Source organism: Cyprinus carpio, chromosome B6, assembly GCF_018340385.1.
Source record: "Cyprinus carpio isolate SPL01 chromosome B6, ASM1834038v1, whole genome shotgun sequence".
Taxonomy (NCBI): Eukaryota; Metazoa; Chordata; class Actinopteri; order Cypriniformes; family Cyprinidae; genus Cyprinus; species Cyprinus carpio.
Window position 1 is genome coordinate 27658217 of NC_056602.1, and position 27320 is coordinate 27685536.

Sequence of the window (27320 nt, forward strand, 5' to 3'; positions counted from 1 at the left end):
AACCGCTTCGCTGCAGCTAAGACTGTATGGTTACAGCAAATATATGAGTATTCCGTGTTCAACAAAATGTTTACCGAAATACTTATTTGATTACATGAAACTGTTCACTTCTGTGAACAGGCTCGGTGAATTTGAGCCAACTCGCTAAACGAACCGAATCAGACAGCTCACCGTTATTGTGTTTTACTAGAGCGGAGGATCGTGTGTATCACAGAGAGGCTGGATTCTCGTTCATCTGTGTTTGGTATGTCTTAACGCATGATTTTATTCTCATTTAGCTGCAGAAATGAGGTTGCGTGTCGATATATGCTGACAAACGTGTCGTCTTGCGTTATGTCATTTATTTCTAAACGCTTGCGCAGTCATTTAAGAACGCTGCGGTTCTTCGCAGTGCTGAACAGTGAACGCTGTGTGCACCTGAATTAATATGCATGTGTCGAATGAAGTTGAATTGCATGAATAAATTAGACTTTTGTGCATCATTAAAGACGGTCATACTGTTTTGCATGCATTCAGCAAAATGTAATGTAGTATTGGAACAAAAATAAACTAATTAAAACCTATTAGGTTAACTATTAATATTAAAAAACTTTGCATATTTTAAAGCCATTTTAGAGAGAGAGCATTTTCAAATCTCTCTCTCTAAAATGGCTTTAAAATATGCAAAGTTTTCTAAGAGAGAGACTTAAGAATGATTGTTTTAATATGTACTTTAATGTTTAGATGAGCGATTCTAAAGTTATGCACATATATATAAAAACTATAGGCTATATCTTTGTGGACACAATAAGCTTGCAAAAAGTACCATGGTACATGTACTAAAATATTACTTTTTTATACTTTTTTATAAGTGTACCTTGTGTTTTTTGTACCATATTTCGATATAATTGTTTAGAATACTGCTGTCTACAATATCGGAAATATGATGCTTTAAAGTCATGAATAGCTCATTAATTTGAATTAAATCATCCTGCTAAAATGAGTAAGCAACTTTTAGTTTAAAATCGACAGTTTTTGTCTTTAAAAAGGTTTGTACTAACAAAAAAAAGACCAAGCGGTATGGTTTTTAGACATGGTGCGATTGAAATACATTGGAGTGGCATGTAAATTAGGAATCTAATTTAAGGCGCTTGTTATCCCAGTCCTCTATTCTGAGATCCACAATAGACCATTTTAGTAAATGCAATCTCTGTTGCTCCCAAAGGAGACCTTACTGTTTTCTTGCATGATAAACTCAAAAGGTCTGCTTTAATAAATCAATAGCATTCTCATAGCTGTAAAGAAGATGAATCATTACAACAGTGTGTTATTTGATTAGTAAATGTCTGATGGTTGTCTCTGTTGTCATTTAGTTTGGTCTTACATCGCTGATCCCATCTGTCTCCACCAACAGTAAATACGCATGTGAGTGTGTGTCTGAAGTGAACTGCTGCTTCACAGACAAAAGATGTCCTTTTGACTTCTTCTGTTCAAGTCAAAGGTGAATCCTCCCCCCGGAGGGTCTCGAACTGTCCAAGGTCCTGAATCGTCTCTTGGCACCTGAACTCTTTAGCTCTGGGTCACTTCGTATTTGGTCTGCCAGGGAAAGCTTGTGATTTCTATGCAGTTCTATGCAGTTCTATGCAGGGAAATTTGGCATTTGTTATATGTACAGCTTAGTATTAATCTTAAGTAAATTACTTTTTTTGTTACATCAATTTATTTTCTTCTCATTTGCATGGAACTTTTTTATATCTGACAATTGTATCTGAGCTTATTTCTGACATTTTTCTATCAATTCTGTCTTTTGCAAGATATATCTGCAAGATACAAACTGCATATAAATTTGCAGTTCTGAGAAAAATGTCTCCGAATTCTGCTTGTTTTTTTTTCCACCAAAGAATTAAAAGTAAAAAAGGTAATTGTGAGTTTTTATCCCACAGTTCGGACGTTTTTTTCTCAGATTTGCAAGTTTATAAGTCACAATTCTTAGGTTATATCTTGCAGTTCTTACTTTTTTTCTTAGAAATGCGAGGAAAAGGTCAGAGGAGTTGTGAGATAAAAAGTCCCGATTACCTTATTTATTTTTTTATTCCATGCCAGAAACGGACTTCCATACATTTGCTCTGAAGAATCTGTAAGAAAACATGTTGCACAAGCCAGCACTGCTTTCATCTTCTGCAGAAAATAGTTTTTCTCCCCCTTTCCTTTCACCTGATGAAGTCAAAGCCATAAAGTATACAGTAGCTCTTTAACTGGATTGTGTTCAGGGGGACTCATTCACCTTGATAGTTATATTGTTGAAATCTCATTCTGAATCTGTCCTTCAGCCTCCATATAGCTTCTGGCAACTAAAACCAAGGAAAGCGTGTCCTTAGAGGCTTTTAACTAAACTCAAGGTACAATGCAATGCCCTTACAGTCTGAACACTTATCTCTGGGATAGTGCATCTTAAGAAATGCTTCAGTTTAAAACGCTGCTGAAATTCCTTTAGAAAGTAGATTATCGTTGCATATTGCCTAATGTATCAGATGCTTGTATAGTGTTCAGTATGCAGTGAGGAGCACACTATTCCGTTCTGAATGATGTGTCTGTTTGGTTGCATAACCCACACTGAATCATTTGTATTTTATCAGTCTAGGCAAGTTTGTGGTCAAGCGCCTGTCACTGTGAAGGATGACCCATAGTTCAGCAGGGCCGTGTCATTGCTCACTTTAGGGATAATTCGGGTCAAGGCTCAAAGGAACAGTTTTTATCACCCGGGTACCTACTTTCACACTTTACGCCTCACGTGGGATTTCAACTTGTGATCTGGTTACAGTGCTTATTCCTGTTACTCTGTTTTGTTTTGTTTTTAATTTTTTTGCTAATTTTATTTGCTACCTAGTATTTGTATAATCAGTTTGGCATTGTATTTCTAAAGTTAAATCAGTGCTTTATACACTTTAAATTTAATATTTTATTATTTATTTTTATTTATGGAAAGAATATAATAATAATGAAAGTGTTTTATTTAGAATATCAATTTAGTATTTTATTAATTCAATTAATTTCACATTTTATTTATAACTTTAATTTTAGTATTTTATTCATAACATTTAGCATTTTATTTTAAAATATTTTTCTAGTATACTTATAAAGTCAATTTGGTATTTTATGAATAAAAATGTAGAATTTTATTTATAAAATTAGTTCTGTAGTTTATTTGGAAATGTAAGCTGATATTGAATTAATACAATTAATTTATCGTTTTATTTATAAAATTATTTCAATTATGAAATAATTGAATTATTTCATTGATTTCATTGTCATTTTATATATGATTTATTTAAACATAATCTGCTATTTTATTAATAAAATGAATTTAGCATTTTGTTTACAAAATTATTTCAGTAGAGCTTTTAAAATGTAATTTTGTATTTTATAAACAAATATGTATGTAATGTTTTTTATTAGTAAAATTAATAATTAATTTAGAAAATTAATTCAGTAGTTAATTTCAAAATGTAATTTAGTGTTTTATTAATAATTATAAAAGTAATTTAGTAGTTTATTTAAAAAAGTTATTTGGTATTAATAATACAATTATTTAGCATTTTATTTACAAAATTAGTTCAGTAGTTTATATATGTATTTTGTTTTTTTAATGAAAATGAATTTAACAATTTAACATCTTTATTTATAAAATCTTTTTTTTTCTTACTTTATATTTATAAAAAAGTATTTGCTATTCTTTTGTTATTATTCACATGATTCAACTCAATATGTGGTTACAGTATAGGACTTTATAAAACGTAGATTTTGATCTTTTTGTCATCTTTATTTAGACAGTATAGGAAGAACAGAATTATGTGGTAAAAAGAGACAGATATATGATCGGAACATTTTCTCTGGTCAAATCTGTACCCATGCTGCTGCAAAGAACCAGCAGAGAGCATTTTAAGAGTCCAGGCCCGTATGACGTCTCTTATAGGATAGATTACGCTGTTCTTTGAAGCCTTAGGAAATCCATGCAACAAGATCTCAGCTGCTGCAGCTCTCCAGCGTCGTATTACCAGAAGGCTGGCTTGCTTTTTGACAGATTCTCATGTGTGTCTGAGCCAGTGTGGATATCAGCTGCGCTGTGACCTTGCCTTACCACACGAACACGTGCAGATCCGCTCAGATACGGCACTGGCTGCTGCGAGATCCTGCATCGATCCCTCTCTGCAGTCTTGCCCAAGTTTCTGTCTGTCTGTGAGATGGACAGAGATAGAGAGAAACTAATTGAAGATGTATTGATTGAGACTAAACGCTTGAGAGAAGAAGACACCAATGAGATGCTGAGGAGAGATGCGAGATTTATGCTTTGAACATTGCCAAGCAGCAAGTCTGCAGCGATCCGATATAAATAATCCGTTACTCGGTTTCTAAACGTCTCTGAAGATCTTTACTTGTGCCTCATGAATGCTAAAAAGATCTGGGAGTGAGAACAAAGTGCAGTTTGTTAGATATTTCCACAACCCCGCCCATAAGAAAGAAAAGTCATGAATGAGATTTATATAAAATCTTCTTTTTACTGACTAAAATTTACCAAGATTGAGAGTAATTCTTGTATACTTCAGTCTCTTAAAGGAATGGTCCATTAGGAACAGATTTGGAGAAATGTTTAATTCCATCACTTGCTCACCAACGGATCCTCTGCAGTGAATGGGTGCCGTCAGAATGAGAGTCCAAACAGCTAATAAAAACATCACAATAATCCACAAGTAATCCACACCACTCCAGTCCATCAATAAATTCCTTTTGAAGTGAAAAGCTGCATGTTTGTAAAACAACATGTCCAGGATCCATTGCTTCTGGCCAAAATAGGAGTCCGTAATTCATAATAACACTTCCTCCAGTGACAAAATTCCTCCCCTGTTGTCCTCTAACATCAAAATCCACACACATATTTGTATATTATTGTACACTCATTGTGTGAATGCTCTCTACTCTTAAAAACAAAGACTTTTTTACTGGCATCAGTGGTTTCATAAAGCAATAAGCCCCAAGAGGTCGTTGTTTAAAGTGAATTTATAACAGCTAAGGGGTGTTGTTAGGCACGACGCAAAGCGTCTTAGCTGTTATAAATTCACTGTAAACCACAGCTTCTTGGGGCTTATTGCTTTTATAAAACAGATATTCCATATACGTAGTAAGGTTTCACAGAATAAAGCAGAGCAAATAATTTGTAATGTTTTAAATAATAAAAGTATTCTTCCACCAAACAATGTAGTTCCTCAGAAACTGTTGTGGTTTATTTATATATTATAGATCAGTGTTGCGGGATGTAAACAAAGGTGTATGTTTGTAGAGTAATTTACAACAGCTTCGAACGTGGCTCAGCCAATCAGAATCAAGGACCGGAATTATCTGTTTTATAATGAAGAATCTTTAACGTCCATGGAACCATTCCAAGGTTTTTTATAGAGGAAAAGGGTTCTTTAGATTATTACAATTTTCTTCACACTAAAAACGAAAGCGGTTAATTTAATTTTTTATAGTAATTATCTAGAGATTAATTTTGAAAGTGTTCGTTGTAATATTCCTCTTTTGAATCGTCTATTTTTAAGAGTGTTTTTTCATTCAAATGGATTTCAGAGCCTCAGTGCTGCTGCTTTTCCAGGGTGTGACTGTCATCATTGCTGTTAGCAGTTACGCAACCCCTCCAACACATTATTAAGACACACATGCACGAGAGAGATAAAGGGAGTGTGCATCGCTCTCTTGAGGATTCACTGAATGAATGAGTCTCTCTCAGTTTATGACTCTTTTCCTACACAAAGCATCACCTCTGATGTCCAAATCTAAACACAGCTGTGGAGCTTTCGTATTTCACTAACTCTAACATAGCACTTGAGCTCCATTAATCAGAGGTGTTTATTATTGGCAGGAATCGCTGTTGCTTAGTGGTATTGTTAATGTTAACATTTTAATCTTAACTATTAATCACAGAGTGAAGTGAAGCTGAAATAAAAATTTGAAATGTTGTCTTAGCAAATAACTGCAATAAGTTGAAGTAGTAAAATTACTAAAACTAAAACTAAAATAAATTAAAGCTAAACAGATATTATAAAAAAAATGACTTAAACACTAAAACTTACATGAAAACGAAGACTGAAAATCTACTAATAAAAGGTAATTAAAAATATGAATAAATACTCTGTATCCAAATAATACTAAAATAACACTGATACTGAGAGTTAGGGATTTGAACAAACTCCAAAATCTGCCTCTGCCAAACGAACAAAGTCATTATATTATGCAGTTGTTTTGCATAAATTTGATCACTTTTATAGCTGCTGTGGGAACGTAAATCCTGCCTTTAAGTTAAATAAGGCAACCAGCTTATTGATTATGCATATGCATTAACTGGACCTGAAGATTTGAGCTAAAGAGGCAAAAAAAAATGTATGCCATTGTTGTCAGATTATATTCAGAGTTTCTCTTTTCATCATTCTTTAAAGGAATAGTTCACCCAAAAATGAACATTTGTTAAAAAATTCATCACCCTCAGGTCATCCAAGATGTAGATGAGTTTGTTACTTCATCAGAACAGATTTGGAGAAATTACATCATTTGCTCACCAACGGATCCCCTGCAGTGAATGGGTGCCGTCAGAATGAGAGTCCAAACAACTGATAAAAACATCACAATAATACACAAGTAATCCACACCTCTCCAGTCCATCTTGTGAAGCGAAAAGCTTCTTGTTTGTAAGAAGCAAATCATTGATGTTTTTAACATTAAACCATTGCTACTGATCAAAATACGAATCCATAATGCTTCCTCCAGTGAAAAAGTCCATCTCCTGTTGTCTCTCACATCAAAATCCACCCACTTATTTGTTTAGAGCTGTTTTGGACTGTTTTGGCTTGTAAATAATGCTTAATCTGTGCAGATTTCTTTCCTGATTCAAATGAGTCAACGTTTTCACTGGTGAAAGCATCATTATTAATAAAGGACTTATATTTTAGCTGCAAACAACGGTTTGGAGTTTAAAATGTCTTCATGATGGGTTTGTTTCTTAAAAACACACAGCTTTTCACTTCTCAAGACGTAAATTGATGTACTGGAGTGGTGTGGATTACTTGTGGATTATTGTGATGTTTTTATCAGCTGTTTGGACTCTTATTCTGACGGCACCCATTCACTGCAGAGCATCCATTGGTGAGCAAATGATGGAATGCTACATTTCTCCAAATCTATTCACGTGAAGAAACAAACTCATATACATCTTCGTTGGCCAGAGTGAAATATCAGCAAATTTTCAATGTTTGGGTTAACTACTCTTCTAATGCTAATCTAGTTTAAAGTACACCAGTCAGTGTGACTGGAGTCAACATTTGTTGGCTCTCATGTCAAACAGATCCTGTCACTTTAGTGTTATTGAGCTCAGGGCTGTGTGTGTGTTTGTGTGTGTGAATGCAGTGTTGGTAATGGATGCTCTGTGTTACCTCAGCCTCTGTATTTCACACTTGAATGCACAGAACTGTGTGTGGTAGATATCTATTTATTGTGTTCAGAGGCTCAAGCGTGAGCACCAGAGAGGCATGTACGGGTCTTATGCAAAGAAATTTTGAAATAAGGTAAACGCCTAAAACTCATTTGTTGGTAGCTGCTGACTGCTCTTTTTAGTTGTTATGCTTCATTTATGTGGCTTTCATTAGTATCCGGTTTGCAGGGAGCTGCTCTTAGATTGGATTTCATGCTGAGAAATGAACCGAGAGAGAAAATACACGGCCTGAACATTAATATGGTTATTTAGGCACAGAATAGAAGAGCACCCTTTGAATTTCCCTTCTGAAGGTGAAGAAAAGGCCATTGTCAGCGTGAACTGGGTTTGAACTCATGTGAAATTGGCATGACATTAGCAGAGTGAATCTGCGAGGCTCATCTTTTGGAAATTAGCCAGTGTAATTAACCTGACTTGAGGCGCTGAGCTGGCTAAAGACGAAAAGACGAGTGAGATACCTATCAAACTCTGCTTCATCTGTGTCATTATATGCACTGTGAGGATCAGTCACTGCAGAATACAATAAAACACAATAGCATTGCTGACATTATATATATATATATATAGTGTCAGCAATGCTATTGTGTTTTATTGTATTCTGCATATATCTATCTATCTATCTATCTATCTATCTATCTATCTATATATATATATATATATATATATATATATATATATTATATATATATATATATATATATATATATATTAGTGGCTAAAGATCTATGGACACAAATGTATATTTAATTTCATGATGTGTCGATTAATTAATCAAATTAATTGCAAATTACATTTGGCTTTGAAAATAAAAAATATTATTTAAAGCTGTTTTTGTGTTAAATGAGAAAGTATTAAGTAGGCATTACAAATAGTAGCTATAGAAATAAATATTTTATTTGATTCAATTTATTACATATAAATGTTTAGGCTACATACACTATGAAACATAAAAGAAGATAATTTAATATATATTAAAAAAAAAATGTTCATGCAATGGAAGTCACTGGTAACCAAAACAGCTTTGTTACCAAAATACAAAAGAAACTTAAGTCATTCAGGTTTGAGTAAATTATACATTTTTGGGGGGTGAACTATCCTCCTTTTTTCCCCACCTTGCAAAAACCAAAAGTCTGATTAAAAAAAAAAAAAACGTTTCTTGTGCTTGTGCCACATGAGCCACAGAGTTAGAAGCATCATTTATGTCTGCACCACAAACCGCACAGGACAAAAGTACTTAAAATTATTGGTTTGTTTGAATCATTAACCCTCTGTATGAGCAATAGCCTGGCATACAGCAAACTCTACTAACATGGGCCTTTAGTTATAGTCTCAGCACTAAGCATCTCAACTATTGATAACTGCTGGCCTCAGTCTGGCCTGATCAATGCTATTGACTGGTTCCTGTGGTGGGCGAGATCCAGTCCACTGTGTGCTGAACAGCTTTTAGTTGCCAATTAGCACCGTTTTGCTTCCTTTTTTTGACCACAGAATAACACCGTATCCATCAATATTAGTCTCGATACTTTTAAAAAAATATTTATTATCTCATTTAGAAATGTTTCTCTCACCTACTTTTTGGGGCATTAATACCCTGCTTCCCAATTCACTTACTATGCACTAAAAAGGGGTGTGTAACATATAACAATTAGTATCCCTTCAATGAAAACTTGACCTGAAATATGAGCAAAAAAAAAAATATATATATATATATAGTGGTATTTATATATATATATATATATATATGTATATATATATATATATGTATATATATATATATATATATATATTTGCTGTTTTATTTTTATATTGTGTCGTTTTATTTTAGATAGACTCAGTGTGTGGTAATGTTGACCTGTCATTGCTCTGGCTAATCATTGATCGTCTGCCATCCTGCTGGGTGGGGTTGTCAAAGTTCACTTTAATGCATGAGTGTGTGTCAGAGCAAATGTTTCTAAATGAATATATGCTGTGTGCGTATCTGTAATAGAGAGTGGGTAAAGTTAGGTTTGGCAGCTTTAGACACACCCATTAGTCCAACACTGGTCTGATGTCAGGAGTATCCAGTGTCACTCGCAGGTCCGGGAACATCTTTCTCTTTTAGGCTGGATTTACCAGGTGAGGCATTGTCTTATACTGAACAAATATTTTAAGTCTAAATCAAATACTGAACGTCTGTCTTGAGTAAATTATAGCATGTGTAAGGGTGAATGTCACGAAACCTGACAAGAATATGTCCAGGTTATATTTCTCACCAAAATCAAAATAAATATTTTATTTTATTTTATTATCCTTGTAAACTGTAAAAAGTATTTTTCAAGGTTGTAAATAAAACAAAGATTATTTGAGTACATAAGAAAATACTTTTTTTTTTTTTAATTTCATGTTTAATTCAATGTGTTACTTACTATTTATTTGTAATTATTTATGAAATTTACTAGTAATGGAAGTAAATTCAACTCTTTTTTCAGTGTATATAATTAAGCATATTTTTTATGTGATTACCAATATGTGGAAATTGTAATTTATATATTGACATAATCATTTATTTAATTATTTGTTTTTATAATTTACTTATCATGATATTTGTTGTATTGGTTTTGATTTTTGCTATATTTTTAATTGCATTCCAATTATTTTTAATGTAATAGAGCAACTTTATTAATAGAATAAAATCTACTGAGAATCAATATTGATAATAATGTTAATTACAAAAAAAACTCAAAACATCTAGATGCATTATAAAAATGAAAATGTGAGAGCAAAATATACTTAATCATCACAAGAATAATGTAATTAAAAATTATTTATTTGTTTTTAAAATATCATTTCTTTAATTTGATTTTGCGGTGAAATGTATTATATTGGAATGTTAGTCAAGATGACAAAAGCTGAAAAATAGTGAGTTATAATGAATGATAATGAATGAATGAAATTCCAATGACATCAGACGTCAGTTATGCAAATATGTCTGTAAGTATCGTATGATTGCGTGTGTCATCTACAGGGCTTTTACAGCCCCTATTACTGTAACGTGAAGCTTTTCTGTCAGTATCACAGACGTGCTTGAGGATGTGCTGACGTTTCCCTCTCAGCTCTTCTCTTATTTCAGAAACGTCACCTCTCAGGACTGCTCTAATCACCTCGATGTAGAGCCGATAGGCTGAAATTGTGTTGACTTGTGCAGGGCAGCATGTCAGTGATGGCCTCGGTGTGTTTGGACATCCGGCTTGTTTTTGTTGGCCGCGTGGAGAGCTTTTGGGAGAGAGGTGTTTAGTTTCGGTGCAGGGTGCCGCTTAAATATACTTTATTTATAGCTGTAGACAGCAAAGAGAAGCTGGTCATTGCAGAGGAGAATAAGGGATAGAAAATCACTCATTTATATGCAGAAAAAAGACACTGAAAGGAAATTGGTGTAGGGTTTACTTTGAAACATTTTTTTAAAGATTTTTTAAACTACATTGGCTTATGCTGATCAGAGAGAAACAGCTTCTGCACATTCTTACATCTGCACATTTTCATTTTTAACAGTGATAGAAATGGATATAAAACAAGATAAAATATATAATATACAAGTATTTATAAAAGTAACGTTATGAAATAGTTTAAAATATATTAACAAAATTTGTATAATTTTTATAAACATTTTTTTCTTTGAAGCAATTTTCTATAACTTCTGTTTTATTATTATTACTGAATCAACTTGACTGCATTTGGTTACAGGTTTGTTCTTTAAGGTTACATCTGCACATTTTAATAGTATTATTTTAGTATTTGTAATATTAAAAAAAAATTGTGAAATTTTTAAAATGATAAATTATAAAATGCCACAAAATAAAGCATATTACAATTGATGTAAAATAATTTTTTTTTCACTCAGAAACTTATGCTATTTATAAATAATTGCAAAGAAATAGTGAGCATTTTTACAGTGTCTATACACATATATATTAAAATACTGTATTAGATTAGGACAGTAAAATATAGGGATTTTCATATTTTGGACCCTGGTAATAATACAAAAAAAAAAAACATCAATTTTCTAAAAGTACAAATATTCCAGATATTTTCTCAATTGATGAGATGTCAAACAATGAGTGATAACTATTCAAGAATGATCTAAAAAATATGTTTTACATGGACTATATATATCATGTGACACTGTTGGACATCTAAAACATTGTGTTAGTTGCCCAAATATAAAGCTGTTTATCAGAATAGATGTCCATACAGCATCTTATGAGACCTTTGCAAGAACTTGAAGTGGCTGTATATGAGGAAATCAGCATCATGAGCCATGACATCAGATCTGGAGTCACATCACACATGCATGATGAAGCATTTCAGCCGACCGAGAGAAAATACAGCCCACATGGCTCAAGTTAAAGTGCTTTGACATATGCAGGTATGCAGGGACTCTAGAATAGTTTGTCGCTGTGATCCGTTAACTGAAGGCAATGAATTATTCATCAGTCCTGGGCTCAGAAGAACAGCTGATCATAATCCTGCCACTCTTGCATTTTCAGAAATGGCAAACGTGCACTGAAAATAAAAAGGGTGTAGGATTTGCTGGCAGTTTTCACACAGAAATTGCTAGTAAATTTCACAAATGATTACAAAGAAATAGCAACACATCGAATTAAACATGACATTTTGAAGTAAAAGACTGAAACTGAATGCATGACAAAAATTATTTTTTACAGTGTGGGTGATAACTTTAAGAGAGAACTTTTTCTGAGAACATGTTTCCCTGTTAGCTGGATATGTGATAAAACAGAAGCCAGGCTTTTATTGGCAGCTGAAAGCATGATCAAATTAGACAAAGTTTTCAGCAAACAAACATACAAAGGCAAGAGGATATGTTTAAATAAACTTTGGAATTCCTTGGAACTCTGTGCAGCTCGAGTGGTCAGGTTCTGTGATCTGGAAGCGCTTTTATGTTTGAGGTACGGAAGTAGCGTACAGGCTGTGCTTGTCTCTATTGATCTGCGGGTCTCATGAGTGCTGCAGTGCAGAGGTGCAGTCCCTGCAGATGTACAGCAGCAGGACACTAAAGGTTATTACAGGTCAGAGTATGTGTACAGTTTGAGTCAGTATTCATTCACGTAACCAAAAATGTGTTAAAATATAAATTACCCTTTTTAAATAAAATTATTTATTCTTTTTTTATTATAATTCCATTTTTATTAATTTAAATAAATTTTTAAATTGTATTATTTTGCTATTTATTATAATTAAATCAACCTGACTGCATTAGGATACATCTGATCAGACAGAAATAGCTTCTATAAGGTTACATCTGCACATTTTAACAGTGATTGAGTGAAATGAATATAAAACAGCAAAAATATATCATGATAAAAACTATAAAATATAAGATTTAGCTAAGTGTAAAATATTAATTTTGTATAGTTTTTGTACTATAATTAAAATAGTATAAAATGACATTTATCATTTAAATTATATCATGAAATTATATTTATACGCTATTTACCACCCATATAGCCACACCATTGCCATAAAAATTGCTAATTATTTAAGTTTGTGCATGTGTAGGCTTGACTTGTTTTGCTGCTCATGCTGTTCCTCCTGCTGACTGATCAATAAGAGTCAGTTCTCCTCCTCATCCGTCTCTCATTACGTCTTTCTTCACTCCATCCTTTTTGCTTCTACCTCATGTGAGGTTGGTGGTTTGAGGCATACCAGAGAAATGGATTGTAGATTTTACTTACACTATATGCAGCAAAAATCCCCCCGGTAGAAACACACGTCTCATATTTCTCTCTTTAGCTGTGATTGAATGTGACGTGTTTGAGGGCTGTCGGCATGCACACACACACTACACCTTCAGACTTTGAACAGCAGTCGAGCAGCTTCAGATAAGTTATCTGAACACAGCCGTAGCAGCATTCCTTTGAGCATCTGTGATGATGTCAGACTCCATTCATCATTGTTTAGACCTGTCACCTGATGATGACGTTTTTATCCAGGACATTCTGTAATGCTGTATGCTGTCATATTGGGTGTTGTTTACGTAAATGATAACTGATTACTGATTTGTCAAAAAAGTTACAGGAATTTACAATTTTTTGTGTGAACTGTCCCTTGAATTTGCTCTGTCCCATGGCACAATGGGATGCATTAACTTGATCAGAAGCGACAGGAAAGACTTAAATGTTACAAAAGATTTCGGTTTCAAATAAATGCTTTTTATTTTGAGCTTGCATCATGGTTTCCACAAGAATATGAAGCAACTTAATAATATGCAGTTTTATTATTTTTTAATAATCAGAAATGTTTCTTGAGCAGCAATCAGCATATCAGAATGGTTTCTGAAGGATCATGTGACACTGAAGACTGGAGTAATGATGCTGAAAATGTTTAAACATATTCAAACAGAAAGCAATTGTTTTAAATAGTAATAATATTTCATTGAATAAATGCAGCCTTGGTGAGCAAAAGAGACTTCTTTTAAAAACATTAAAACATCTTACAGACCCCAAGCTTTTGAAAGGTAGTATATATTTAGAATATACATTTTTGGTATTTCCAAAAGCAAACAAACTGGTTAGACCGTTTTTAACTATAACTTAATGCTCAGCTGCATTACTGGCCTGATGAGAAATGAGAAATGTATGCTAAGCTTTGGTTGGTAAACAGTAGTTAACATGCCACCCTGTCTTTTTATAACACTCATTCACCAATCATTAACATCACTGTATTTAATACTGTCATGGAAAAAATGTCAAGAAATGTTCCACCGGTTCTGTCATTCCTGGTCTTTGTTTATCATTTTCTCACACACACACACACACACACACACACACACACACACACACACACACACACACACACACACACACACACATACACATACAACATACAGACATACACACAATATATATATATATATATATACAATATATATTATATATATATATATATATAATAGCATCATTTCCATCATTTCATGACATTGTTTTATCAAAACATTGTATAACTGGAATAAAATGCTATACAATTATAATTAAGTAAACGGCAACGATTGTCTTCAGCGTTTTTTGGTAGAAAAATAAATAGAAGCCTTAAAGCTGAATTCAAATCCAATATAAAACATCTTACAGTTAGAATTTTATATAGTTTCTGTGAAATTTGTGAGACTTTCTCTAGTTAGTCTAATCTTTTAGTCTGATCTGATCATTAAAAATGACTTCAGTGTAACCTAATGTACTGTCATATTAATATAATATAATATAAAAAATGCTATAAAATTATAAAAGAAATCTGTTGAAAATAGCACCAAATATTGTCTTCAGTGTTGTTTTTGTTGAAAATAAATAGCAGCCTTAAAGCTGAATTCACCCCCCTTCACCCCAAGTCCCCCCCACCTCACTCTGTCAGATTAATTCAAGTCAAATGTGATTAGTCTCTCTCTCTCTCTCTCACACACACACACTGCTGCACTTGTGAACACCCACTTTTTTCACCGTTTTTAACTACCCAGCGTTAGAGATACAGTGAGTTTGCCTGCGTCTGCAGTTACTCTGAAGCCTAACGAAACGCTTGACCCAGGAACAAAGAGGCGAAACTGAACAAAAGTGTGGAGTGGAGCGGCGGTTGGGTTGTTTTTTGGCGGTGGAGGGTCCCACATGCCTGTGTCCTGGCTGAACGCGGGGGATCGGTGAGCCTTTTGTTGCTTTTCCTCTTTTGTCGTGGCTGGAGCGTTCGTCATCAGTATGGAGGAGATGATGCATGTGCTGGAGAAGAGCTTTGTTTGGGGGAAGCGTGGGGTTTTGTTTTTGACTGTCGGACTCGTGTTTACGTTCATGCATTTGGCAGATGCTTTCATGCTGCTTGCATTGCATTCAAGTATAAATTTAATTATGATTAGTTGAGTTTATCATATGAGTTACTTTAACACATGCAATGGCTGGAGTCTCTGTTTTGGTGTGTATTTTAGTGCATTCATACATGCAGTGACCTTTGATCTGTTGGTGTGTAGATTGTATTTGAATGTGCTTGTATTATTTAATACTGTCTCATATAATTTGAAATGAGATAAAGATAGTATTAAATGCCAAGATAAGGTTATCTTAGTTATTTGAAGACATTTTAATGTGATCGAAATATAGAAAGTGATTCAAGTTTATGATCTTAAATAATGTGGCATGTTTTATGCATTTGTGATGCCATGTTTTGAACGTTGCTATGATCTAAGTCTAACAACAGTTTAGGATGCCCAACCACTTTTACAGTTCTTTTGTCTGATGTGCCAAATAGAGTCATGTTCAATGATTAAAACGCCGCCCACTGCCGCCACGTCAGTTTGGATGGATTAACTGAACATGCTGCCCAAATTAAGGCCAATTTGCAAATATTGCAATAATTTCTTTAACCCTGTAAAGTTTTTTGAATCTTTAGACAAAATATTTTTCAAAAGTTGCATATGTTTTTTTTTTTTTTTTTGATACATCAGGCTTTTATGTCTCATACTGTATTTGATGCGGAGGAGAATATGGAGCTCAAACTCAAGAAAAAAACCCTCAGGTTTATTAAAAATATGCAATTTAGTGCAGATGCTGATATTTATGTGACCAAAAAGTTAGAAATTCTGGTTGTAATATAAATCAATGAAATCATTATAACAGTATAACAGATACTTACATAAAATCTTCATCATAAAAGCTTTGTAGTTTTAAAACATATAATGCAATGCAATGCAATACAATACATGATGATGAGAGATGAACAAATAAATAGAAACATGATTTTTCTATTTAAAAGAAAAAGATTTACGGATAATTAAATAAACCAAAAATGCATCTTGAAGAATTAGCGTAACACTTTACAATAAGGTTCCATTTAACATTAACATTAATTAACATAAACGAGCAATGACAAATACTTCTAAAGCATTTATTAATCTGAATTTTGATTCATTATTAGATTGTGTGCAAAATGTAGATCACTTAAAGGCCTTATTTGTGTATCAAATATGATCCAGTAGGCCTTAAAGCTTTCAGATTTCTTTGTTTTTAATTTTGGTGCATTTGTGCCGTACGTCATTGTCTTTGTCTCTCTGAACTGTGTTCATATTTATTGGTTTCAACTGACACAATTATTATTCAGCCCCCCCTTCCGGTGTCTTAATAAATAACTGGAGGCCCTTAAATCAGAACGTCTCTTCTTGTCAGGTCTGAATAATGGCATGACATCATCATGGCTCGCCTATAATTTTATTATCATTGCAAACACTCAGAAGTCACTTGAGTCATTTGTCAATGTCGTTTTTGTTCGTTTTCCTTGTACGCCTTCAGCGAGCCATGGTATGCCATTCATACATTTTCTCCCAAGGTTATGTTAGATGTCTTAGGATGTTATTGTGCGTTCAGGTCATGTTTGTATGATACTGTGACATTGGATTTGTCTCTTCTCTCTGGGTTCTCCTTCATTTCCTTCAGTGTTTCCAGTTTGATTGATGTCCATCACTTTGACGAGATGGTTGTCAATCACTGATAGAGAGTTAAATTATCATGATACAATCAGGCCTCAAACTGAAGCTAAATGTTTGTTTCCAGGCATAATGTGGCCAGATATAAAGTGGCGGTGTGATTTAATCATATTAAATCTTTAGTGTAGTCTGGTAAGATGACACCTTTGTGTTCAAAGGTCTTTTGGTGACTATTCTTTAAGTGAGAATATTATAAACAGAATATTAGAATATAGACATATACATACAGAAGAATATAAAAAATCACATAGATCTCTACATTACTAATTTGTCACATTAGCATGTTATTGAATGTTTTGTACAGGCAAAAATGACTTTTTAATTAAGTTTCCTTCGATAGATTCAATTAGGTATTGTCTGGGTTTAGATAAACACAAAACAATATAACTTACAAGCCATTACTATTGCAAATATTTTCTGTGTTGTATAGGAAACCGCAGCGACATGCTTTGTCAGACAGCGTCTCTGTTTTGATTCAGCTGAAATGATGGTCTTTATCTTGAATCGCCACTCCTAGAAATATTGGGTTAGTGGAGGAACTAAATTGGTTTAAAATAACCTTGCTGATCCATCTGAGAGCATGCATGTCCAGAACAACAGATCTAGTTTCCACTTGATTGCTAAAAGATTCCTCCAGGGCTGTTTTGTGCTCCACTTTGTTTTCTTTTTGTCAATGATGTAGCAAAAGGCATGTAACCGAATTACAGTTTTAATATTAAAGAGGCTACTTGGGTTGGTAGTCAGCGACAGGTCACCCATTATGGACATCTGTGCAAGTTTGTAAATTAGTCTTGAATGCTCAGAAAACTAAATTCATGCCTAACGCAAAACAAAAGATTTCACTTTTCATGCTTTTTGGACTATTTAAAGGAACAGTTCACCTAAAAATTTTAATTTGCTGAATATTTACTCACCCTCAGGCCATTCAAGATGTAGATGAGTTTGTTTATTCATAGGAATAGATTTGGAGAAATGTAGCATTCCATCACTTGCTCACCAGTGGATCCTCTGCAGTGAATGGGTGCCGTCAGAATGAGAGTCCAAACAGCTGATAAAAGCATCACAATAATCCACAAGTAATCCACACTACTTTAGACCGTGTCCGTAATTCAAACCAGTTTACTGTTTGAACAAGTATATCGCCCAGCTGGCTAAAATACTAGTTCATAATTCATAATAACGCTCATTAAAATCCACCAGCATCTGTGTTTAGAGCTGTTTTGGCTTGTTTTTGGTTGTAAACGGTGCTTGATCTGTGCAGATTTCGCTCATGATTCAGAAGAGAGACAACTTTTTCACTGCAGAAAGCATTATTATGGATTATGGATTTAGGCCTATATTTTAGCCGGAGGCAACAGTTTGAAGTTAAAACGTCTTGATGGATTTGTGTCATACTAACTTATAGCTTTTTGCTTCATAAGATGTTAATTGATGGAGTGGATTGGAGTGGTGTGGATTATTTGTGGATTATTGTGATGATTTTTTTAGCCGTTTGGACTCTCTTTCTGACGGCACCCATTCACTGCAGAGCATCCAATGCATTTTACAGTGAACTATTCTTTTAAATTACTGAATGCATGGTCCAACTTGAAATTTTGATGTTTTAAATGTTTTAAACAAAGCATCATTTCCTTGTAGTAGGTCCTGTTAGGTTGGTATAGAGGGTAAAATACTTTACTTTGTTGTTCTTGGTAGGTTTTTGCACAATAGTGCTTACTTTCTCATCACTTTTGTCATTTTCTCTTTTCTGCAGTACATGGTGAATTTCATTTGTTAGCTTCAGTCCTGCTCTGCCAAATCTCACATCATGTCGGGTGCCTACGATGAGTCCGCCATGTTCGACGAGACCACAGACAGTTTTTGGGAGGTCAGGCTCAAAATCTTACTACATGTTGTTTTTGAATATTATTAATCACACATATCATCATCATTTATCCAGGCATGTACAGGCAACTACGGCTGTGAAGCGCTGGTGGTTAATTAGATGCCAAACATGCTGTTAGCGACTGTCACGTGATGTTGTATCATATTGACTAATCGGCTTTCAGTGATGTGGAAGTGTGTCATTCAGCTAAAGGGAACCAAACATTATATTGATCAGCATGGTATTAACATAGTATTAGAAGTAAAACTGTGTCATTGTTGTTGATTTATCTGCCATAAATTATAGAGCAGACTCTAGTAAAATCCCATTCACTTTCTCCACAGAGAAATCTATTTTTAACATATAATGTAAAGCTTTCAAGCCAGACCTAGCGTGAGGCTTGAGATTGTTACAAACAAGTAAATATAATTTTGACTCCATATAAAAATGTGGTCGATAGATTCTCTGGCATAATCCTAAAAGAGATCTTCCAGATTACGTAATTAAGTTCCCCGATGTTCTTAAACTATAATTATAAAATATATATTTAATTAAAATAATTAAAATGTCTATATATAATTTAGATATATTAAGAACTATTTTTATTTTTATATAATTCATATTTTTGTTTTATTGGTTGATTAAGAAGATGGGCTATGTCTATACTGTTACTACTCTTACTATCGCTAGTATATAGTATACATAAGGCACACACTATGCAATTTTATATGTATAATTTTTATGTAATTTTTTATATTAGTCATTTAATTTTTTTTGATATATCATGTATTGTATTATGTAATATATATATATTACAAGTATATTTCATATATATATTACAATATAAAACTATTGAGAGAACAATTTTTTAGATGATTTTATTATACTTTTTTCATTTCAAATCAAAATTTTATTGGTTGGTTAAATTAATAAGATTTATTTTTATTATTATTTTAGATTAGATTACATATTTGTAGATTACAGTTTTTTTTTTTTTTTTTTTTTTTAATCCATTTTTTAGGAATCCCCATATGTAATCAAGGACACTGAAGAAGTGGACAGTCACGGTTTTCTATTGAATTACAGATCATTTAGTTCTAATGCTTTACTGCTGCCCTGTCCATGACTTGACCTGTTTCAGAATGCATCCATGTTTCTCAGGTTGGGAACTACAAGCGTACAGTAAAGCGAATCGAGGATGGCCATCGACTCTGCAATGACATGATGAGTTGCATCCAGGAGCGTGCCAAGATCGAGAAGGCCTATGCGCAGCAGCTCACCGACTGGTCCAAGAGGTGGAGGCAGCTGGTGGAGAGAGGTGCTGAATGATTGATGATGTGGCCGTGGAGAACCGTGTTTGTGCAGAAATCCTTGAATAGGTTTAAAGTGACAATCTTGAAAGCAAATGTTTTGTTGCTTCTTAAGTGAAATAAACTTCTCTTTCGCCCTCACTTTCTCACTCACTCAATTTTAATGCGTTCATTGCCGCTCGCAGGGCCACAGTACGGGACTTTGGAGAGAGCCTGGGTTGCTCTGATGACAGAAGCAGAAAAGGTGAGCGACTTGCACCAGGAGGTGAAAAATAACCTGCTGAACGAGGACTTAGAGAAGGTGAAGAACTGGCAGAAAGAGGCCTACCACAAACAAATGATGGGCGGCTTCAAAAGTCAGAAGAGGGTATAGGGTTTGCGGAGAGACCTTGGGCCTTGGGACCAAGGGGTGAGGAGAGGGAGCTTTGTATATCTTTCTAAAGAGGTGAGGAAGAACTTTGTATTTTTCCCTGGTAAAGAAATGTATCTTGGGAAGCAGCACAAAACTCAAAGACAAAATGACAGTGGAAACAAAGCTTTGATTTAATCATGCAAAATAAAACATGAATTAAACACGCAATGCACGGCGTGCATACTACTATGTTGAAGTGTTTGTCGTTAAGTAATGTGTTCTGTTTCACATACACAGCACTAGTATTCTACTGCAAATATAGCCTTTTTGACAATTTAATGTTATGTCCTGACTGAACTACAAGACATTTTGGAAATATTTTTGCTCAAAACTACAAACAGTTGCCTTAAATTGCTTATGCTCATCAAATTCATCTTATCTTCGATCTGCAGTTGGAAACAGCAAAGAAAGCATACCACATGGCCTGCAAAGAAGAAAAAATTGCATCCACAAGGGAGGCCAATAGCAAAGGAGAGGCGTCAGTCACATCAGATCAGCAAAAGAAACTCCAGGAGAAGTTGGACAAGTGCAAAAACGACGTTCAGAAGGTCAGGCAAGCAACATGCATTTTTAATAACATAACAAAAGTTATGTTTACGGTCATGCACTTACACTGAAAGTCTACGGAACAACTGGGACATTCCTTTAAATTGTGTGAATGGCATAATTATTGTCAATATTTGGTTTTGTATTTTAGCAGGATCCATAAAATGTTGACCTGGCGGCCTGGTTTCTTTCGATATGTATTTTATATAAAATTCATGTTGCACTTCATGTGACATTTCTTTCACCCGTCTTTTAACAAAAAAAAATCAGCTTTTAAAGCTCAACACAATAGAAGCAACAGACGGCAGCGAATGGAAATATCCTCTTGCAATTTCATCCGCTATTCATTACACCAGCAGGTCTGACTCCCCAGAGCTTCCTTTCATATTACTACTCTGCCTTTGGAACACTTAATGGGAAACCACACAGGGATGTTCAATAAACGGCCCTCTAACGCACTGTACAGCCAATTCATTAGCCTTTAACCTAACCCAGCATCCATTAGAAGCACTTAACCCAGAGTCCCAGAGGAATCAGCTGAGCCACAATACAACAATAGACGGCTGGAGTTATCTATGAAACCATCCCATGTGTGTTTATAAAACCAACCCATATAATGATATGAGTCAATTATGATAATGTTGTTGCAAGTAAATACAGGTTTACTCGTGTTTCACCCCAAAATCTAAAGTTGTCTTACAAAACAAAATATTTAAAGATATTTACTTAAAAATGATCTTAACATTTTGTCATGATTTTCATGACGATTAATCACATTTCCCTCACAAATGTTTATTATTTTTGGTGTGTCTGGAGTTCATAAGCATTTTTTCTTATTTTCATTATTATGATGATACTTAAATTACTGTACTTAAAATTATTTTAAATTTAATCAGCATAATAATATACACTTTTTATTATTCTGTATTTCTTTCTTTATTATTATTATTATTATTTGTTGTTGTTCTTGTTTCACAATAATGAGAACTTGTCATTAAAATACCACACAATATATTTAAAAAAAAAATCTTAATTGTCCTAGAATAGTTTTATTTCTTATGAAATATATTTACCTAAAATGGGTTTTGCATTTTGTCATCATTTTCTTGACAAATATTCATTATTTCAGTGTGTCTATAAAATACCCTATTTCTTATTTAATATATCTACTTAAATTGAATATTTCATATTATTTTCTTTGCAGCCCACTTATAATATTGCATTTCTGTATACCAAACAGATATTTGTCAGAATTGAACTTTTGGAACTTTATGCAAATACTCTCTGTTATGATTGGCTCACCTCTTCACATTTGCATAAATGAGGCATCTCATATACAGATGCTGTTTGTTTTGTGTTTCAGGCCAAAGAGAAATACGAGAAGAGCCTTGATGAGCTCAGCAAGTGCACGCCGCAGTACATGGAGAACATGGAGGTGGTGTTTGAGCAGTGCCAGCAGTTTGAGGAGAAGAGGCTGAGCTTCCTCCGGGAAGTGCTTCTGGATCTCAAACGCCATCTTAACCTCACCGAGAGTCAAAGGTAAGCTTCAAATCACTGATCTGATCTCCTGAACCTGGTGCTCTGAAGTCTTGTCTTTTTATGAACATAATACATTCATAAACATACTTGATTTCTGGTTTTTGATGTCTTTTGAGGTCATCTGTATGCTAGTGTCCTGTTGAGAAATAAACTTTTAGCAGATTCTTTTGATGTCTATATATATATTAAATATATATAATATATATATTAAAAGATATAAATAAATATATATATATATATATATATTTAAGAAATTAATATTTTTAGTCAGCAATGTTGCATTCAATTAATAAGTGCAGCCTTGGTGAGCAGAACAGACTTTCAAAGACATACAACAAAAAAATCTTCCCAAACCTATATCTATATACAGCATATGCACACACACACACACACACACACACACACACACACACATATATATTACATATTATATAGACTAATTTCATTAAAAATCATACCGAACCCAAACTATATGATTAATAATTTACAGTCTTTCTCTAAATATTTATGCTGGCCCATGTACAAAATGCACAAATTATAATTTTAATAGCCTTTCAATGCCCTGCCTCAACTTAAAATACATGAATATATAAGAAAATTGCATTTACCAAACCAGTCATCAGTCTCCTAATAATCTCTTTAATTCCATCTCTACAGCTATGCCGCAGTCTACAGGGAGCTAGAGCGAAGCATCGCCTCTGCCAGTGCTCAAGAAGACCTCAAGTGGTTCAGCAGCATCCACGGGCCAGGCATGCACATGAACTGGCCACAGTTTGAGGTAAAGTCTGTATGTGGGATCTGTGAGGATGTGCAGCGCCACATATCTGGTGCTAGTTACTGAGTATCACTCATAATCCATCCTGTCTCTGAATCAGGAGTTCAACCCAGAGCTCAGCCACTCCATTAATAAGAAAGAGAAGGTGAAGAGGAACCATGATGGAGTCACGCTGACTCAAATCACACATGCTGTAGATCAGGGCACACCGCAGACTGCAAACCGGGGCAGGTGCTGATGCTTTTGTGCTATTGAAGCTCTGTGTTAATGTTTTCATCTACGAAGAAACTAACTTGAGCTTCTCTCATCTGGTTGTTCTCCTCAGTGTGAGCAGTTCTGAGAAGAACCAGCAGTATTCTTCCGAATGGTCCGATGACGAGCAGCCGCCTGCGGCTCAACCAGCCAGCGAAACAAACGGCGGTGAAAATCCATTCGAAGAGGAAAGTAAAGGAGTGCGAGTGAGAGCGCTGTATGACTACGAGGGCCAAGAACAAGACGAGCTCACATTTAAAGCAGGTGAGAATCACAAATACCCTTCAGAGGTTTGGGGCTGGTAAGATTTTTAAATGTTTTCGAAGTTTACCAAGGCTGCATTTATGTGATTAAAAATGCAGTAAAAACAGCAAAATTGTGAAATATTATTACAATTTAAAATAAGGTTTTTCTATTGTTATATATTTTAAAATGTAATTTATTTCTGTGATTCAAAGCTGAATTTTCAGCATCATTACTCCAGTCTTCAGTGTCACATGATCCTTCAGAAATCATTATTTCTGTGATTCAAAGCTGAATTTTCAGCATCATTACTCCAGTCTTCAGTGTCACACGATCCTTCAGAAATATCTTTAATGAATCACTGTTGAAAATAGTTTTTATTTAAAATAGAAATATTTTTGTGAAAACCTTATAAAGGTTAATGAATCAGAGATAATATAATAAAAGAACAGCATTTATTATATAAATAGAAATGTGTGTTTTGTAACATATATATAAGGTCTATTTACTGTATATACTGTTTATATAATAATAATAGTAATATATATATATATATATATATGTGTATATATATATATATATATATATATATATATGTATGTATTATTAATTCTATGAAAATGTTATAGCCTACAATTTATGTTCTATAAATGTTTTCAAAAAAACTCATTTTGGTTGTGGGAATGTTAAACTGTACCTGTTTTCTTACTGCTATATAAATATCTCAAAACATTTTTTAATATTCGAATAGTGAGTTCAGTACAGTCAGATGTATATTATAATGTACACTTGCCAGAATAAATAAAAGGAACATTAAATATAATTTTATAATTATAATTTTATTATGTGAAAAGAAAATTCAAGAGACATGAAAGTAGCACACTAGCTACTAGATAATCAGTTTTTGATCCTTAAAATCAAGATCTAAGTCTCTAGACTTTTTTATGAATATAAAGCATTCCTAAACATACTTAGTTTTTGTTTATATGTTCTATATGCCAGTGAACTGTTGATGAACTAAACTGTAGCTGGATTTTAAAAATAACTATACTTTTATTCAGCAGGGATGCATTAAATTGATTGAATGTGACAGTAAGGACATTTATAATGATAAAATAGACTATTTAAAAATAAAATAAAAAACTTTCTATTCATCAAAGAACCCTGGAAAAATGGATCTAAAGACAAGAGGCATGAAACTAGCATAGTTACTGCAAAATCAGTGTTTTATTCTTAAAAATCCCCATCTTTGCATTTTATCCGCTCTTATTAACCATAGGTCCATATGTTTTCGCAGGAGAAGAGCTGACCAAACTGGAGGATGAGGACGAGCAGGGCTGGTGCAAAGGCCGGTTGGACAGCGGTCAGCTAGGCTTGTACCCAGCTAACTACGTCGAGCCCGTTTAGTGCGGTGAAGAAGGCCTTTAAAGACTTCACCCGCACTGCTCGAATGCCAGATTTCAGAGAAACTACAGTTTCCTTGCCTGATTGACTTGCCGAGAAGCTTTACCGAGCATTTTCTCAATACCGTAACGAATAAAACCTACAGTATCCAAAACACATATCGTGCCCCAGCGAGAGCAGGGAATGATTCTGTGTGTCTATGTAGCCATGTTCAGTATGAATTATTGTGCTGCTGACATGTGTTCGTGTATGGTCTCCTGTAACAATATTAATGTGATGACGTCCATGAAGCCTAGCATAGCGAGAATCAGCTATGCGATGTGTATACTAGACTTTTATTTTGAAGTGGAGGTTCTGTGTTAAACCTTTCTCGTGTATCATTATCAATCTATTTCGCTTACATAATTTGACATATTTATGGATATTCAATGAGAAAAATGTAGAGCGGGACTTGCTTTTATGCTAATTGGATTTGAAAAGAGGGCGTTACATACTAGAATGGATCCATGTGGTTGAGGGGAGGGGCTTGAAAATGAAAGGGCTTGATGACATCATTCAACAAGGAGAGTTGTTGTAGAGGCGGAGCATTTTTATTTTTTTAACGTATTTTTCCCGATGCACAATAAGACCAGAAACGTGTGTAAATATGGTCAGTTTTGTTTTAATACATCATTATTTTTTCCCCAAGTGTAAATAATGCCTCAAAACACATTAAATTCACTTCTTCTTGTTTTTTCTTTTTTCTTCTGTTTTTTAAAACCTATTTTAAGAAAACGTAAATGCCTGTGAACAAATTGTAAGCTTTCACTTTAAAGAGAGCAGAACTTTGGAGAAGTGTCTAGAAACTTTTTTTAATATCCTTATCCTAAAGGACTGCTGGTGGACGTTTTTGGATTTAATGATACAAGTTCAGACTTTTTGAGTCGGGATATTAGATTTCATGACCATTCGCCTGTAGTTCACAGTGGTATCTGGGCACATGCTATTGAAAAGTGTGTTCAAATGCTTTTTCTTCTGCCTTTTGCCTGTTTATGAGACTGGGAATGTCTTTTAACATTAAATCCATAACTGATTCAGTGGGCAAACTCCTTACTGCAGTGCAACTATGTTAATAATAATCTATGGTGATTTCAGTTGTCATGTTTTTAGCTTCGCTCAGACTCAGCTGTTATGGATTGTGGATGGAGGAGGTGATGTATATATACTGTATGTTTAGACTGGACTGATGTGCTTTACTCTTCATGTCAGTGTAGTAACTGTTCCATTCAAGTTCACAATAAAAAACCTCATGAATCTGAGACCAATGCAAATGAGTGAAATACAAAGTTTTGGGTCACCACTAGAGGTCAGGATTGCAGAAGTCCTTTACTAGTCTGATTATAGTGTCCAGTAATCTAGAGTAAATTGGTCATATTTCGCCTCAAAATTGATAGCTAGAAAAATAAGAAGTAATATTTTTCTTAAAGAAAATGAATCTTTTTAGATTACTATTTTTCATAAAAATATTATAATTATTCATAAAAAATTCAAAAAGGTATTATTAGAATAAAAACATTGAAATGATGAAATTGTATGTAAATTGTATACATAATATTATGCATAAATGTATGCATAATATTTAGTCTGAAAATTCTCTTAATTTTATTTACATCTTAGCAGAAAAAAATCTTAAACGTAACAAACTCAAAATAAGTAATATTAGAAGAAAATAATGAAATTATATATGTAATATTATATAAAAAAAACCTCAAACTCAAACGTAACAAAAAAGTAAAATGTCTGGATGCATCATGGTATTAAGAATTTTGATGGAATATTAATTGTCATGGAAGTCAAAAAACATTGCAAAATAAACATTATATTATATCTTAAATTAAATATTTTGTGAGATTCTCTCATACTCTTTTCCAACATATGTACCATGGTACAGTAATAGATTCTATGGTAATAC

At 33.8% G+C, this 27320-nt stretch overlaps 1 protein-coding gene across 1 annotated transcript; it reads left to right on the forward strand.

Moving 5' to 3' along the window:
* On the forward strand, nucleotides 1-26667 carry LOC109074017 (protein kinase C and casein kinase substrate in neurons protein 1-like). Its single transcript, XM_042726590.1, is given in 10 exon segments — nucleotides 1-244; nucleotides 18778-18891; nucleotides 20050-20206; nucleotides 20384-20643; nucleotides 21003-21158; nucleotides 22520-22695; nucleotides 23353-23473; nucleotides 23571-23701; nucleotides 23796-23986; nucleotides 25263-26667. Coding segments are annotated over 9 exon segments (1362 nt in total). The 5' UTR covers nucleotides 1-244; nucleotides 18778-18831; the 3' UTR covers nucleotides 25373-26667.
* Nucleotides 26668-27320: the final 653 nt, after the last annotated feature.